The sequence below is a fragment of the Sitophilus oryzae genome, unplaced genomic scaffold (genome assembly GCF_002938485.1).
Source record: "Sitophilus oryzae breed Bouriz unplaced genomic scaffold, Soryzae_2.0 scaffold_1614_pilon_pilon, whole genome shotgun sequence".
Taxonomy (NCBI): Eukaryota; Metazoa; Arthropoda; class Insecta; order Coleoptera; family Curculionidae; genus Sitophilus; species Sitophilus oryzae.
In genome coordinates, this window is record NW_022146297.1 from 1,504,560 (window position 1) to 1,517,632 (window position 13,073).

A 13,073-nucleotide genomic window follows, 5' to 3' on the forward strand; every position below is an offset into this window, starting at 1 on the left:
ATTCCCATGTAGGGAAAAAATTACTTGCCTGTTCACTTTTTTATTAAAATTTCTAGAAAATATTTTATAAACATGGGGAATTATAATAGGGATTTTATTTTTTAGATATTCTGCCCTGCCACCTCTGCTTGTCACGAAACCCCAAAATAAAAATTAATTGCCAGATTTAGTCTTTTGTCCTTTTTCATTATTCAAATATTATGTATTCTTTATTACAAATTCAATATCCAAATACAAAATATTCGCGATTACGGTACTTTTATTTAAAATTGTAAATAAATTTATATAGTTTTTTTAGAATGAAAAGCATGTACCTGTGAAAAGCTACGAAGATCGGGAAAAGGTTTGAAAATATTTGTAAAATATGGCAACGGTGCTGACGAAAAAATAACGTCATTATTTCTTAACCTCACCAAAATTGTTTTCATTTTCGATCAAAATCATATCAAAATAAAGTTTTGAGACCTGGTTGAGTTGAGACTAAAAATATTCACAGAAAACATATAAATGTATCATTGGATACGTATTTTATATGAAAAGATAAATGTTCAAATTTCATTTTGTATAGACGGAATTATACAATAAACATTAGGTAGTAGTTCCATTAAATAGATCATGTCTGATGACGAGGTATTGTATATTAAGAAGCAAAAAACAATTCATTATGGTTCATTAGAAGATGCGGAAAGGAATAGATTAGAGACTGTAGGGCAGGAAAATGAAGAAAGCAATGATACTAATTCTGAACCGGGAGTTCCTCCGCCTCCCCCTCCCGAGGAACAAAATGAATATATCGGTCTCGAGGAGGCAATGTCCAGAGATAAACAAGCTCTTTTAGAGGAGTTTGAAAGGCGGAAAAAGGCTCGATCCATAAATGTTTCCACTGATGACGGGGAGGTTAAGAGAAACTTGAGGCAATTGGGAGAGCCGATTTGTTTATTTGGAGAAGGCCCGGCGGAAAGAAGGAGTCGACTTCGGGATATTTTAAGTCGATTGGGAGAGGATTCTGTTATTCGTAGAGAAGCCGAAGAAGAAAGAAAACAGTTTGAAAAAGACCAAGAGCAAACATGGTATCATGAGGGCCCCGATTCTTTAAGAATTGCAAGGTAAATTTTGATCTCTAGTTAATTGTAGCCATTAAAGTAATTCATATTTTAATTTAGGTTATGGATTGCAGAATATTCCCTTCCACGTGCAAAATTAAGGCTGGAAGAGGCTAGAAACTTTTTAGAATTACCTGCAACTACAAAAACAGCCAAGTATGTTTAGCCTGTTGTTATTATTTTTATTTTAATAAGATTTATTTTAGGTCGCAAGAACTACAGAAGAAACTCCAACAAATGGCCATTCACTCGTCACAAATAGGTGACACTAGACCTATTTCTTATTGTACATTTAGTCCAAATTCAAAGCTCTTAGCCACAGCCTCTTGGAGTGGTTTGTGTAAAATTTGGACTGTACCAAATTGTGAATTAAAGCAAACTCTGAAAGGACACACATGTAATGTAGGAGCTATAGTATTTCATCCAAAAGCGACTATTTCACAAGAGGAAACAATTTGTAATATGGCGTCTTGTGCAGCAGATGGGTCAGTAAAATTGTGGGATTTTAAAGGTGAAGAACCAATTGCAGACATAGAAGGCCATATGCCACATAGAGTCTCTAGAATTAGTTTCCATCCATCTGGTAGATTTTTAGGTAAGTTTATAGTTATTCCTTCATTTTATAACCAATCTTGGAAATCATTAACAACACTAACTGTTTTAAGAAAAAAATATAATTTCTATTCTTTTAATGATGTAGGTACTTGCTGTTTTGATAATTCCTGGAGATTATGGGATTTACAACAATGCACAGAAGTCCTTCATCAAGAAGGACATGTTAAACCAGTGTACTGTATTTCTTTTCAATCAGATGGATCAGTGTGTGCTACGGGTGGTTTAGATTCTTTTGGAAGGGTTTGGGACTTACGTACAGGGCGATGTGTAATGTTTATGGAAGGACATTTAAAATCAATTTATGGTATTACTTTCTATTTTCTCATTTAAAATAATTCATTATCAAATATAAATTATATTACAGGAATAGATTTCTCACCAGATGGATACCATATAGCTACAGCTAGTGAAGATAACAATTGTAAAATATGGGATTTGCGAAAGAGGTCCCACATATATACCATTCCTGCTCATAACAATCTTATATCAGATGTAAAATTTCAAAAAACTGATGGGAATTATTTGGCCACTGCTTCATATGACAATAAGGTCAAATTATGGACTAATAAAACCTGGCAACCACTGAAAACTCTGTCAGGACATGACGGTAAAATAATGTCCTGCGATCTTTCTCCTGATAACAATTATATAGCCACAAGTTCCTACGATAGGACATTCAAATTATGGTCACCTGAATTTGGATAACAATATATTAAAATAAATATTTACAATACATGTATAAATATTAAGTCTATAGAATATATAAGATTATATCTTATAAAGCTTAAGTTATATTGCTGAAAATAAAATTAAGCTTAATTTGAAGTTATATTTCTTATTTGCCGAATTGCAGCCACATATTTTGCTGAGCAGCCTAAACTTTGATTCTGGTACTGATCAGCTGGTATTTTTAGTAGAGATGAAAGCTGATCTAAATTCTCAGACAATGGTATACCTAAATCTTGAAGCACATTTCTCAAATAATCTGTAAAGTTTTTGAAATAAAAAAATATTAGATATGTATGAAACTCAGATTTTTAAGGAAAAGTACAATGATACTGATTTTAATTTTTTTGAGAGGCCTCTTTCATAAATACAGTTAATTTAAACCTAACCATTTTCATTTTTTTTTAAATTCAAGTACATAATATTAAAAATTTCTAAAAATCAACTTCATTGAATTGCAGACAAAGGAAGGGTATAAATATCAACAAAACTAACGCGACCGCGACGGTACTTTAACATGGTTGGGTTAAATTCCAGTTTTATCAGTGGCGTTCTGATTTTATTCAAATGGATTACTCAATAATTTGTTGTAGATGTCTATTCATGTTGAGTCCATAAATATTGAAGTGAAACGTAAAGACGCGCGATGAGAGTAAAAATTGAAGGCCGCGACACACGAGACGCGAGAGGAAAAGTGGTAACGATCTTGGACCGTCGTAAATCGGGCCCTATGTGAGCTAGGGCCCCATTTTCATGGTATTTTGACGGCATTTCGTGCACTACGAAACCCTATCATCAATGAATCAAATCAAAAAATCGTCCGATTTAAATGAGACTTGGTATATCCATAGACTGGACCAAGGCACTGTGACAGTTAGTTTTGACGTAAGAAACGTCAAAAGTTGTGTTCGATGTTATCGATGTCGTCCGATCGCAACCAAATTTGGTGGGTAGGCTATGTGAGCGAAGTACACGGTCCCACACGGTCGATTTCGTCATAATTGGGGACGGGCTACAGGATGACGCCCTCTACGTTTCGAACCGATGCCTCTAAATAGACGAAATTATCAGGATTTTTCTTAGTTATGGGTTGATTGGTACGTTGATAGATGTACCCGAATAGAGTCCTCAGACGGACAGACAGGTGGAAGTAAAAAGAAATTTCACTTCAAATATGCGAGCATAGTGCACATACAATTTTTTTTTATTTGTTATAATATTTCTAAAAATATATTTGTAATAAAAATAAAAAGATTAGTATAAATATTTAATAACAAAAAACAGATACGCTACTGAAACAGCTAAGTATGGGTTTGTATGCATCCGTCATGCATCGTCCGTCGTTTTGTCACATCAATCATGTTAAAGTATGATCTGTCATTTTTGAAATAAACCAATAAAATTGCAAAAACGATGGACACCCACAAATCCGATTGGCATATCCACTTATTTTTGACAAGTAGTAAATAAATTGTGAAAATGCAAGAATAAAATCAATATTTTGCGATAATTTCACTTTAATTCAAGTCCTGACTTATTCTCTTTCAAAATAAGCTCGTAGCGATTTTTAGTAAGAGACATTTTTTACGTAAAAAATCACGGAAATGCATATTTTTTCACCCAATAGTGTTATACAGGTACGAACGAAAAGTTATTACTCTTCAAAACAGTTAAAACACATTTAGGTGGCGCCCCCTACAAATGGGAGTCATATTTACATCAAAATCAAATTTCTCATGTCAAAAAACTTCAAGACACCAATTTTCATCTAAATATATTGACGTTAGTTCAGAAATTATTTGGAAAAAATCTAAATAAACATGAAACTTCTACACCCTGTAACTTCGAAACTAAGCATTTTAGGACATACATTTATACGAACTTTTTTACTTATTTTTATCTACATAATACGCTGCCGATGTTTCCGGAATACACTTCGGACCACCCTAATAAACAAACAATAAAGATCAAAGTAAACTCAGAAAAGCCCAACAAATACGAAAAAAAAATAAAATCTAAACCAAATGTGCAAAGTGAAACGTCAAACAAAACTGAATCAGATGGTAGATCTATGAGATCGTGTCGTCTCCGACTCTATATAAAAATAGTATTAACTCCTTCATTAAGCGGCCCATACATTATCAAACAATTGCGCAACACAGGCTGTTGTGCAACGAGTTGCCAATGTATGGTAACGTTTGATGGTTTTAGTTCTTTCATCCAAATTCTTTGTTTTCTTTTTCGTTTTTGGTATCATTGACATCATCTAGGGTATATACTATAATAATTGACGCAATGGCAATTGAGGACATGATTGTTTCTTAAACAATGCACAACTTTTAATAAAAAGTTTGATCTAAATTTTACTAAGGGTGATGCAGTTGTGCAACGGAACGTTGCGCATCGCTTTGTTGCGCAACTTGTTTGATAGTGTATGGATCGCTGAATCAGTTGTGCAACGCAACGTTGCGCAATTTGTTTGATAATGTATGGGCCGCTTTAGGTTTTTTTATTCAGTGCTCAACTCATACGTACTTATATCATGGGACAACTGTCTGCTGGCGGGCTGACTTAGTTTACAAAGTGATAAAATCTTATCAGTAAACGTGTTACAAGTTCCTCTGGCAATAATTATCAAGAATGTTCTGGCTAATGCACCTTCTGTGTCGGAGCTTTCAGCATATTCTTGATCAACAGATTTAAGAGCACATGCTAGTGAAGGATTGTCGCTGAATAAAAACGGTTCTAAATGTTGTGGTAGTGTCATTAAGTACTGGCCAATCTGAAAAATAAATATATGTAAAATCTTTTATACTTTCGGAAAAGTTTGGAACAAATGGAAAAGAAATGTATAGGCTTGGCGCATTTTAGCTGATTTCAAAAAATTTCGACCGCAGCGCTTTCTACGGCAGAAATCAGAATCTTTCGCTATGTATTTCACGCTGTCCCGGTTACAGTTTAGTTGATCGCATTAAAATAATATTGAAGTTGTGGCTTTGTCATAATATTTAAGTATTTTAGTTTTTGCTGTACTTAAATTGCCGTTAAACGGTAGCTTACTAAAATGCCGTTAATAAATTGTGGTATGACGTCGTTGATGTGACGCACTTGACGGCTTTATGAAATATAGAAATTTTATAAGGACTAACCAACGCTATCTACCCCACCAAATAACCAACTTAACCAACGCAACTAACCTCGACACTGGTAAAAAAATATAAAAAACAAATATAAATTAGTAAAAACCAACCAACCCCACCAAATAACCAACTAACCAATGAATTAACACCCTCCAAATAACCACGCTAACCAACCCGCCAAATAACTAAACCAATTCAACCAAAAAGAATGAAACCAATGCAATAAGATCACGCTATAAGCAAAAAAAATATATAAAAAAGTCTTGGTCGGCGTGAGATTTGAACCACGGACCATTCGTTCACGAAGAGATAGCCTCAGCCACAGAGCCACAGGTGCTCTAGCAAAACGCCTATAGCTAAGCATTACTTCCCGCCGACATCAACGTCACAATATCTATTAACGGCATTTTAGTAGGCTACCGTGAAAATTAAGTGAAACAGAATACGAACTAGGCGTTGCGAGGTGTTTTGACAGTTTCAAATGTTAATAAAATTGCCGAAAAATATTAACGCGTACAGGAGAGCGTAATTACGTGGTTGTTGGATGCAATAACATTCAATTACTCAACTTTCCCTAATATTCAAGAAAGGGGAATATTTAGAAAGTCTATTAGGATAGACTTTCTAAATGATCTCATAAAAATATAGGTTGAAGTTTTTGTTTGGCCACTGCAATACATTTTGTATCTTAAATATTGAATTGTTGTATTTTTTACTATTTACTATTAATTATAGAACTGTAAAGAAAAAATATTAAATTAGAGTGTATTCTTGTTGAACTAAATTTGTAAACTTTAGCAAAAAAAATTACTCCAAAAAAATCAGATAAATATTAAAAGTTTGATATCTTTTGAAATCCTCTCTATATTTATAAACTTGTTACATAGACACAAAATCAAATTCTCGACAAGTTTTACTTTGACTAGTTTTGTCAATTTTTGTTTCTTGACATATATGTCAAAATCAATTTTTTTTTTCAGTAGCTTTTTTCGTTTTCCTGTTATTACCGATTCTGAACCGTCCTAGAACTGTGATGCGTATGCGCAGAAGGAAATATGAAGAGATTATTTTATTTGCGCATGCGCTGCAGAGTTCTAGGACGGTTCAGAATCGGTAATAACAGGAAAACGAAAAAAGCTAGTAACTCAACAATACAGATTTTTCCCATTTGATGTGAACTTTTTGGCACACCCTATATTAATATTAGTACTTGGGTAATATATTCCTGTGGTGAAAAACTATAATCCGGCAGATCAGAACTGTGCAAGGATGAATTATCAAATTGGGCCCATGTATCCACAGCAGCTACTACATCTAACTGTTTTGATATGGGTCTAAATACAACGTTATAAGTTGTATGATGTATATCCAGACACAACTTATTAAACTCTGTTGTTACATTATCGAGGAGCGAGAGTTGCGTTCCTTCGGTCACGCATCTTACAAGAGACTGAAATTCTCTTAAATTTGCTGCATCTAAAAGAAGCTTGCTGAATTTGAGTTCAGTTTCTTTGTTATTGAATTCAAGAATAGTTGAAGTTAAATCCTTTTCCAATTGTTGTATTTTTAACAGAACTTCACCAGTGTATTGTAATAAAGAAAGGCATAGTTGAAAAGTATTCCAGTCTTCTTCAAATTTTTTGGACCTCTCAATTTGTCTCAATGCGACTCTAATAAAAATAAAGACAAAACTGTGAAAAATAAGAGTAACGTTTTTTTATAAAGTTATACAGGGTGTTTCAAAAAAACATGTGCCATCTGTCGTGGGGAGATTCCTCTCGTAAAAATAAGATTTATTTTTCATATCAATTGAGGTCCGATTCTGCTTTGTTTCATAGCTACAGGGTGTTAAAGTCTTAATCTTTCGCTTTACTGTAATTTTCTTCCAAGTCCTTTTAGTGATTCAAATGAAATTTGCAGGATAAAAGTTACTATAAGCACTTCATATCTTAATGCTAAAAAAGTGTCGATAAATTCATCAGGGACGCGCATATGGGTGATCACTGGAATATTTTTCTAAAAAAAACATGTGCGCCACTGACTTTTTTCTTTTGTTGGGCTTTATGGGAGTTTACTTTATGATATTTATTGTTTGTTTATTTTAAAATTGTGTAGGCCGTTTAATGCATATTAAAAGTTATCATTTGATATTTTGTCGAATTCGGCCTCACTGATGAGATAAACGCAATTTTATTAATCACAATTAATAAAATTAAAATAAAATTAATAAATCATATATTTTACCTATTTTTATTATTGTCATTAGTTATTATTACTATTGGTCCAACCTACAGCAATTTCAAATAAAAAAATAATGGTATTTGAGATAATTATAAAAAACCAAAATTAATTTTAAAAAGTTTAACCCTCAACTGGCGTGGTGGGGTCCAGCGGACCCCAAGCGCTATATAAACCTCTGTAAAATGTTTACATTTAAGAATTAGGCCCCGCCGCGCCATTTACCTTTAAGTTAGGGTGCCAATATGCAACTGTTAAAGGCGCACTTGATTTTATCAAGTATTGTTCCTACCAGCGGGGGATAAAGTTTCATTGCGGTCTGTGTGGCACCACCACGCCAAGAATGTTTCATAAATAGTGTGCCTCACTGGGACGATAATTTTGAAGAAGCATTAATTGAGTGATTTGATGAACTTAAAGAGGCTTAAGTGAGATGAACATCATCGAGACCTTGATAGAAGAGATAAAACTGAATAATCAATACCAGAAAAGAAAGAGATGTGGTATATGGCAACCATATGTCAATGAATACATGACAAAAAACAAAAATCTCATGAATCAAATGTGCACGATCCATGTGCGGCAAATGCAGATCCTATATATTAGCATGAACTGTATTTGAAAAAGTCATGTACATTCAAGGTTTGCAGTTTTGTTGAAAATAATATATGTTTTTTACTTTAGCTTCACATTTCAGTTGTTTGTACTTTTAATAATACGGTAAAATCATAAAATATATATGTTTTTAATTTCTATGGGTTTCTTAGCCAAGTTATATTTCTGTTGTCAAAAATTCCAAAAAATGCGTTTTACTTTATTTTTGTGTCTGTTCTTATTCATTTGTTGAAAATTAATGAAATTATTTGTTCACAAGTTTGAATATAGCGTAAACAATGTTAAAATAACAAGCTTTTTATAAAATCTCTTCATCATGTATTTTTAACTGAAAAAAAAATTGGGGTCTGTGGGACCCCAGCACGCCATAAGCGTTACAAAAGTTCACCACGCCAGTTGAGGATTAACACATCCTGTAATTCTAAGACTATGCGTTTCCATACCCATGTTTATAGGAACTTTTTTTTTTCATATTTTTTGATGAGGAATAATTATTATTATTATTATTATTATTATTTACACAATAGAAAGCGGTATAAAAATACCGATGAGTCTACTGTCTTTTTATGTTGCGCGTAATTTTTTCGAGTTTACTGGCCGTAATGCAAATGTACAGAACTCAAGGTATTCATTTCTTGATCAATTTTGTTTTTAAATGAGTTGAGAGTTGGTACTGAAACACTTTCTTCTGACAGCGAGTTCCACGGGTACACTATGCGGTTAGTCAAAAAATTTTTTCGCTGGAGTTTGGACGATCTTTCCTTTTCCAGGCGTCTGCTGTGGCCTCTAAGTTGTGGAGTTTGGCAAGGATGGTATATATTTAATGGGCAAGTGTAGAAACAATTTAGAATTTTGTAAGTCTCTATCAAGTCCCCCCGCAAACGCCTCTGTTTTAATGTGGTGAGATTTAACATCGCAAGACGATCTTCATACTCTAGATCCTTAAGTTCATGGGGCATTTTTGTCACCTTGCGTTGAATTTTCTCGATGAGATCAATATCCTTCTGAAAATAGGGACTCCATATTATTTGACCATATTCTATTTTGGGTCTAATGTAGGACTTGTATATCTTTAAAATAAGATCAATAGAGCGGTCTTGAAATGCTCTTTGAATGAAATAAAGAAGAGAATTTGCTTTTTTAGTAATCTTTGAGATATGCACATACCATTTTAGGTTTCCAGTAACTGTAATCCCTAGATCTTCCTGTTGTTCTACATGTCTTAGACTTAATTCATTTAGGGTGTAGGTTTTGTGCGTACAATTCATTCCAATGCTAAGAACAGTGCATTTGTCCTCATTCAGTTTCATTCTCCATTGTTTGGCCCAGGATTCCACCAACTTTAGATCATGCTGAAGATTGACGTAGCTCGTTTCAGGATTTGCATATAACTTTGTATCATCCACAAAAAAATATGATATTCGTTTTTATGCCTCTTGCCAGATCGCTAATATACAGGAGGAACAACAGTGGGCCCTACACAGAGCCTTGAGGAACACCGCTGGTCACTTTGTGTTTAGTTGAAAGAGATCCATTTATTCTGACTTTGAAGTAGCGTCGGGTTAGGAACTTTGATATAAGTTTGAATAAATTCCCTCTTATGCCGTAGTGGTTTAGTTTATAAAGAAGCATCTTGTGGGGTACTTTATCAAATGCCTTTTCAAAGTCAAGATAGATGACGTCTGTTTGTTGGTTTCTATCACAGGCTGCTGTCCAATCGCTAAGACAAGATGTCATGTTCGTTATTGTGGATCGACCAGGAAGAAATCCATGCTGTGTGCTTGGTAAGATATCTTTTTCCATTAGGTATGGAGTAAGTGTGCGGATGATTACCTTTTCCATGCATTTACAGATGCAGCTAGTTAGACTAATTAATTACCGGTAATTACCAGCTAACTGTCTGTCTCCCTTTTTGTGAAGCGGTGTAACGAAAGAAAGAGACCAAGTATCTGGAAATTTGCCAGATATTAGTAAATCATTAAATAGACATGCTAAAGGTCTATGTATGACAACATTTCTGAAGAAAAACAGTCGGTACACTATCCCGACCCGGGCTGCTGTCAGTTTTTAATGATTTTATGGCTTCGCTAACGTTGAGCTCTGTAAATTCTATGTTAGTAATCTCTTGCAGAAGCCTAGAACTCTGTGAAAGCGTTGGAATGTAAGAGTCATTGGTTGTCGTAAAGACTGATGCAAACCGTTGTGCAAATTCCTCAGCAATGTCACAGTCGTCCATGATAGGGACGACTGAATGAGTACTTATTTAAAACTTTCGCAAGTTAATGATATTAAATTTTTTTAAAGGTTGCTTTTAGACTTCGATCAAGGCAAATTAATAAAATTGCGTTTATCTCATCAAGGAGGTGGAAATCAACAAAATATCAAGAGACTACTTTTAATTGGCATTAAACTGCTTACGCTATTACGCTAACAGGAGAGAAAAAAATCAGTGGCGTATATGCTGAATGTCCCTGGTGAATATGTCAACACTTTTTTAGCTTTAAAATATGTAGCATTTATAGTAACTTTTACACTCAAAATTTCATTCGAAACGCTAAAAGTACTTGGAAGAAAATTATAGTAAATCGAAAAAATAATAAAACTTTAACACCCTGTAGCTACAAAACAAAGCAGAATCGGACCAATGTTGATATGAAAAATAAATCTTATTTCTACGGGAGGAATCTCCCCATGAGAGATGGCGCATGTTATTTAAACACTTTGTATATCTAAATCAGAGAATTTTTGGTAAATAAAATATAAGTAGAAAGTCAAAATATTATTTTTACCTAAAATAGCCGGCATAATTAGAGAAAAATGCCTTTAAAGCTACTAACAGACCACAAAATCCACAATTTTCTGTAAGTCTTTCACATCTTTTTTTGGATTCTGTAGCATAATCAATAACTTGTATTATACTTAATCCTAAAGCTTGTATTGTGTCAGGCAGTTCATCCTTCATACAATTTATACTATTCAGTTGTTTCATTAAATGTGCTTGTTCATAGGCAGCATATTTACATATATACACTATCAAATACTTAAACACAGCCTTTAGGAAATTCTCATATTCAGGTTTATTTTTCCCTTTAAAAAATATAATGTAAATCATCTCTGTTAATTAAGTAATCTAATGATTATATTATTCCATACCTTGTACTCCCTGTTCTATGAGATTCAACATTTTTAATGAAAATTGTTTGGTAACTTCTTTAAGATCTTGTAACAAAGTCAGTTTATCTGGGGTTTGTTTGAGCGCTGCATCAACACATTCATTTAAAGATGGATCAAGTGAATTTAAGACATCAATATAAATATTAAGTAAAGTATCTTGTGATGATTCCCCTGTAAATACTTGATTAATCCATTTAGTTTGGTTATGCCAATTTGATAGTAATAGATCATAATAATTGTGAATCCATTGAACAACAGATTCATCTTGCTCTAGTTCTAACTGATTTCTCCATTTCTTTAGTAATATGTCACGTTGGCAATTTCTATAATATTTCATCAATTCTGCTTGTCTTCCAATAGAAGAAAAAACTCGAACAAAAAATAGTGACTGATCTAAAATTTAAACATAAAGAGTTGTATAAGATATATGTTGTAAAAATGAATATTAGTACCAGTATTTAAGGATGTAAAAGCTTGTACAATTGTAGGACTGGCAATGGCTTCTAATCTATTCTTTAATCCTTCCAAGTGTAACTTCCTATCTTCATAATCTGACACATTAATTAGCAGTTTCAAAGAATTTTGCATGCTTAAAATTTTTGTCGATATATCCTCTATATTCTTGGAATCAAATACTTCTTCTAAATCATTCACTGGAAAAGGAATAATTCTTTATTTACTAAGATTAATTAAATTTATTATTTACCTAAAATAGTCCAATTATCACTCTCATGGAGTCCTTGTTTGGCCACTTCTAATTGATTCTTCATATTATCTAATTTCTCAATTGTATTAATACTTTTTCTGGTGTCATGCTCTATTATAATAATCTCTTCTTTAACTTGCTCCATTTTCTCTTTTAAAATCAACGCTTCTTGGTGTAGTGCTTTACTATCATGTATTATTTTTGGTAGAGAAGCTAATACTTGTTGACTGCTATTTTCCAAAGCATTATTTACTTGTTGTACGTACAACTGAAGTTTCATGACTAATCCTACAGTATAATTGCTCTAAAAGTAAGGGAATTGAATAAATTGAATTATTAGAAAAAGGTAAACAAACATCTTTCTTCTCTTGACTCTCTGCAATTTTCAACATGTCATTAACCCACTTTTTAGGGTTGAAATTATCACTGGAAAATAAGCTGATATCCTTAAATACAGAAAATTTTAATATTTTACTGCAAAAAAAAATTAAAAGGAATTTACCATTTTCTACTTTAAATCAATGTTGTCACTGAATGGTTGTAAAACTGGTTAAACGACTAAAGATTGGTAGATATTATTTAATGTAGATAGATAAAATATTACTGATGCAAATTGAAGATATTAAGACAAAAAGCTGCATAAATATTATTTTAATATTTTTACAAAAATAATTATTAAAATGTGGCAAAACTTTTAAATATTGACGTTGACAGCCAGAAACAACCATAACCATAGATTAAATGTTATCAGTTTTT

At 33.0% G+C, this 13,073-nt stretch overlaps 2 protein-coding genes across 2 annotated transcripts; one reads left to right on the forward strand and one right to left on the reverse strand.

The window, feature by feature from the left end:
* The first annotated feature begins 268 nt into the window (after positions 1–268).
* Positions 269–2,543, forward strand: LOC115880065 (U4/U6 small nuclear ribonucleoprotein Prp4). Its single transcript, XM_030897190.1, has 5 exons — positions 269–1,106; positions 1,164–1,259; positions 1,310–1,698; positions 1,804–2,022; positions 2,083–2,543. Exons 1-5 carry the CDS (start codon positions 616–618, stop codon positions 2,421–2,423), a joined length of 1,536 nt encoding a protein of 511 aa, XP_030753050.1. The 5' UTR covers positions 269–615; the 3' UTR covers positions 2,424–2,543.
* LOC115880062 (conserved oligomeric Golgi complex subunit 7) lies at positions 2,444–13,052 on the reverse strand. The gene is made up of 9 exons (XM_030897184.1): positions 12,820–13,052; positions 12,674–12,763; positions 12,318–12,621; positions 12,064–12,264; positions 11,591–12,004; positions 11,227–11,524; positions 6,795–7,254; positions 4,980–5,226; positions 2,444–2,703 (listed from the first exon to the last, which is right to left on the reverse strand). The coding sequence occupies exons 1-9, from the start codon at positions 12,820–12,822 to the stop codon at positions 2,534–2,536; spliced, it is 2,187 nt and encodes a 728-aa protein (XP_030753044.1). The 5' UTR covers positions 12,823–13,052; the 3' UTR covers positions 2,444–2,533.
* Positions 13,053–13,073: the final 21 nt, after the last annotated feature.

What these genes read in the sequence shown, in the direction of transcription:
- LOC115880062 (XM_030897184.1), bottom strand. An exon ending in TTTTACATCCTTAAATACTG is followed by an intron (nt 12,005 to 12,063) that starts GTACTAATATTC and finishes TTTAAATTTTAG; the next exon opens with ATCAGTCACTATTTTTTGTT. An exon ending in CATAGAACAGGGAGTACAAG is followed by an intron (nt 11,525 to 11,590) that starts GTATGGAATAAT and finishes TATTTTTTAAAG; the next exon opens with GGAAAAATAAACCTGAATAT.
- LOC115880065 (XM_030897190.1), top strand. Translation starts at nt 616, where the DNA reads ATGTCTGATGACGAGGTATTGTATATTAAGAAGCAAAAAACAATTCAT. An exon ending in GATTCTTTAAGAATTGCAAG is followed by an intron (nt 1,107 to 1,163) that starts GTAAATTTTGAT and finishes ATTTTAATTTAG; the next exon opens with GTTATGGATTGCAGAATATT. An exon ending in ACATTTAAAATCAATTTATG is followed by an intron (nt 2,023 to 2,082) that starts GTATTACTTTCT and finishes ATTATATTACAG; the next exon opens with GAATAGATTTCTCACCAGAT.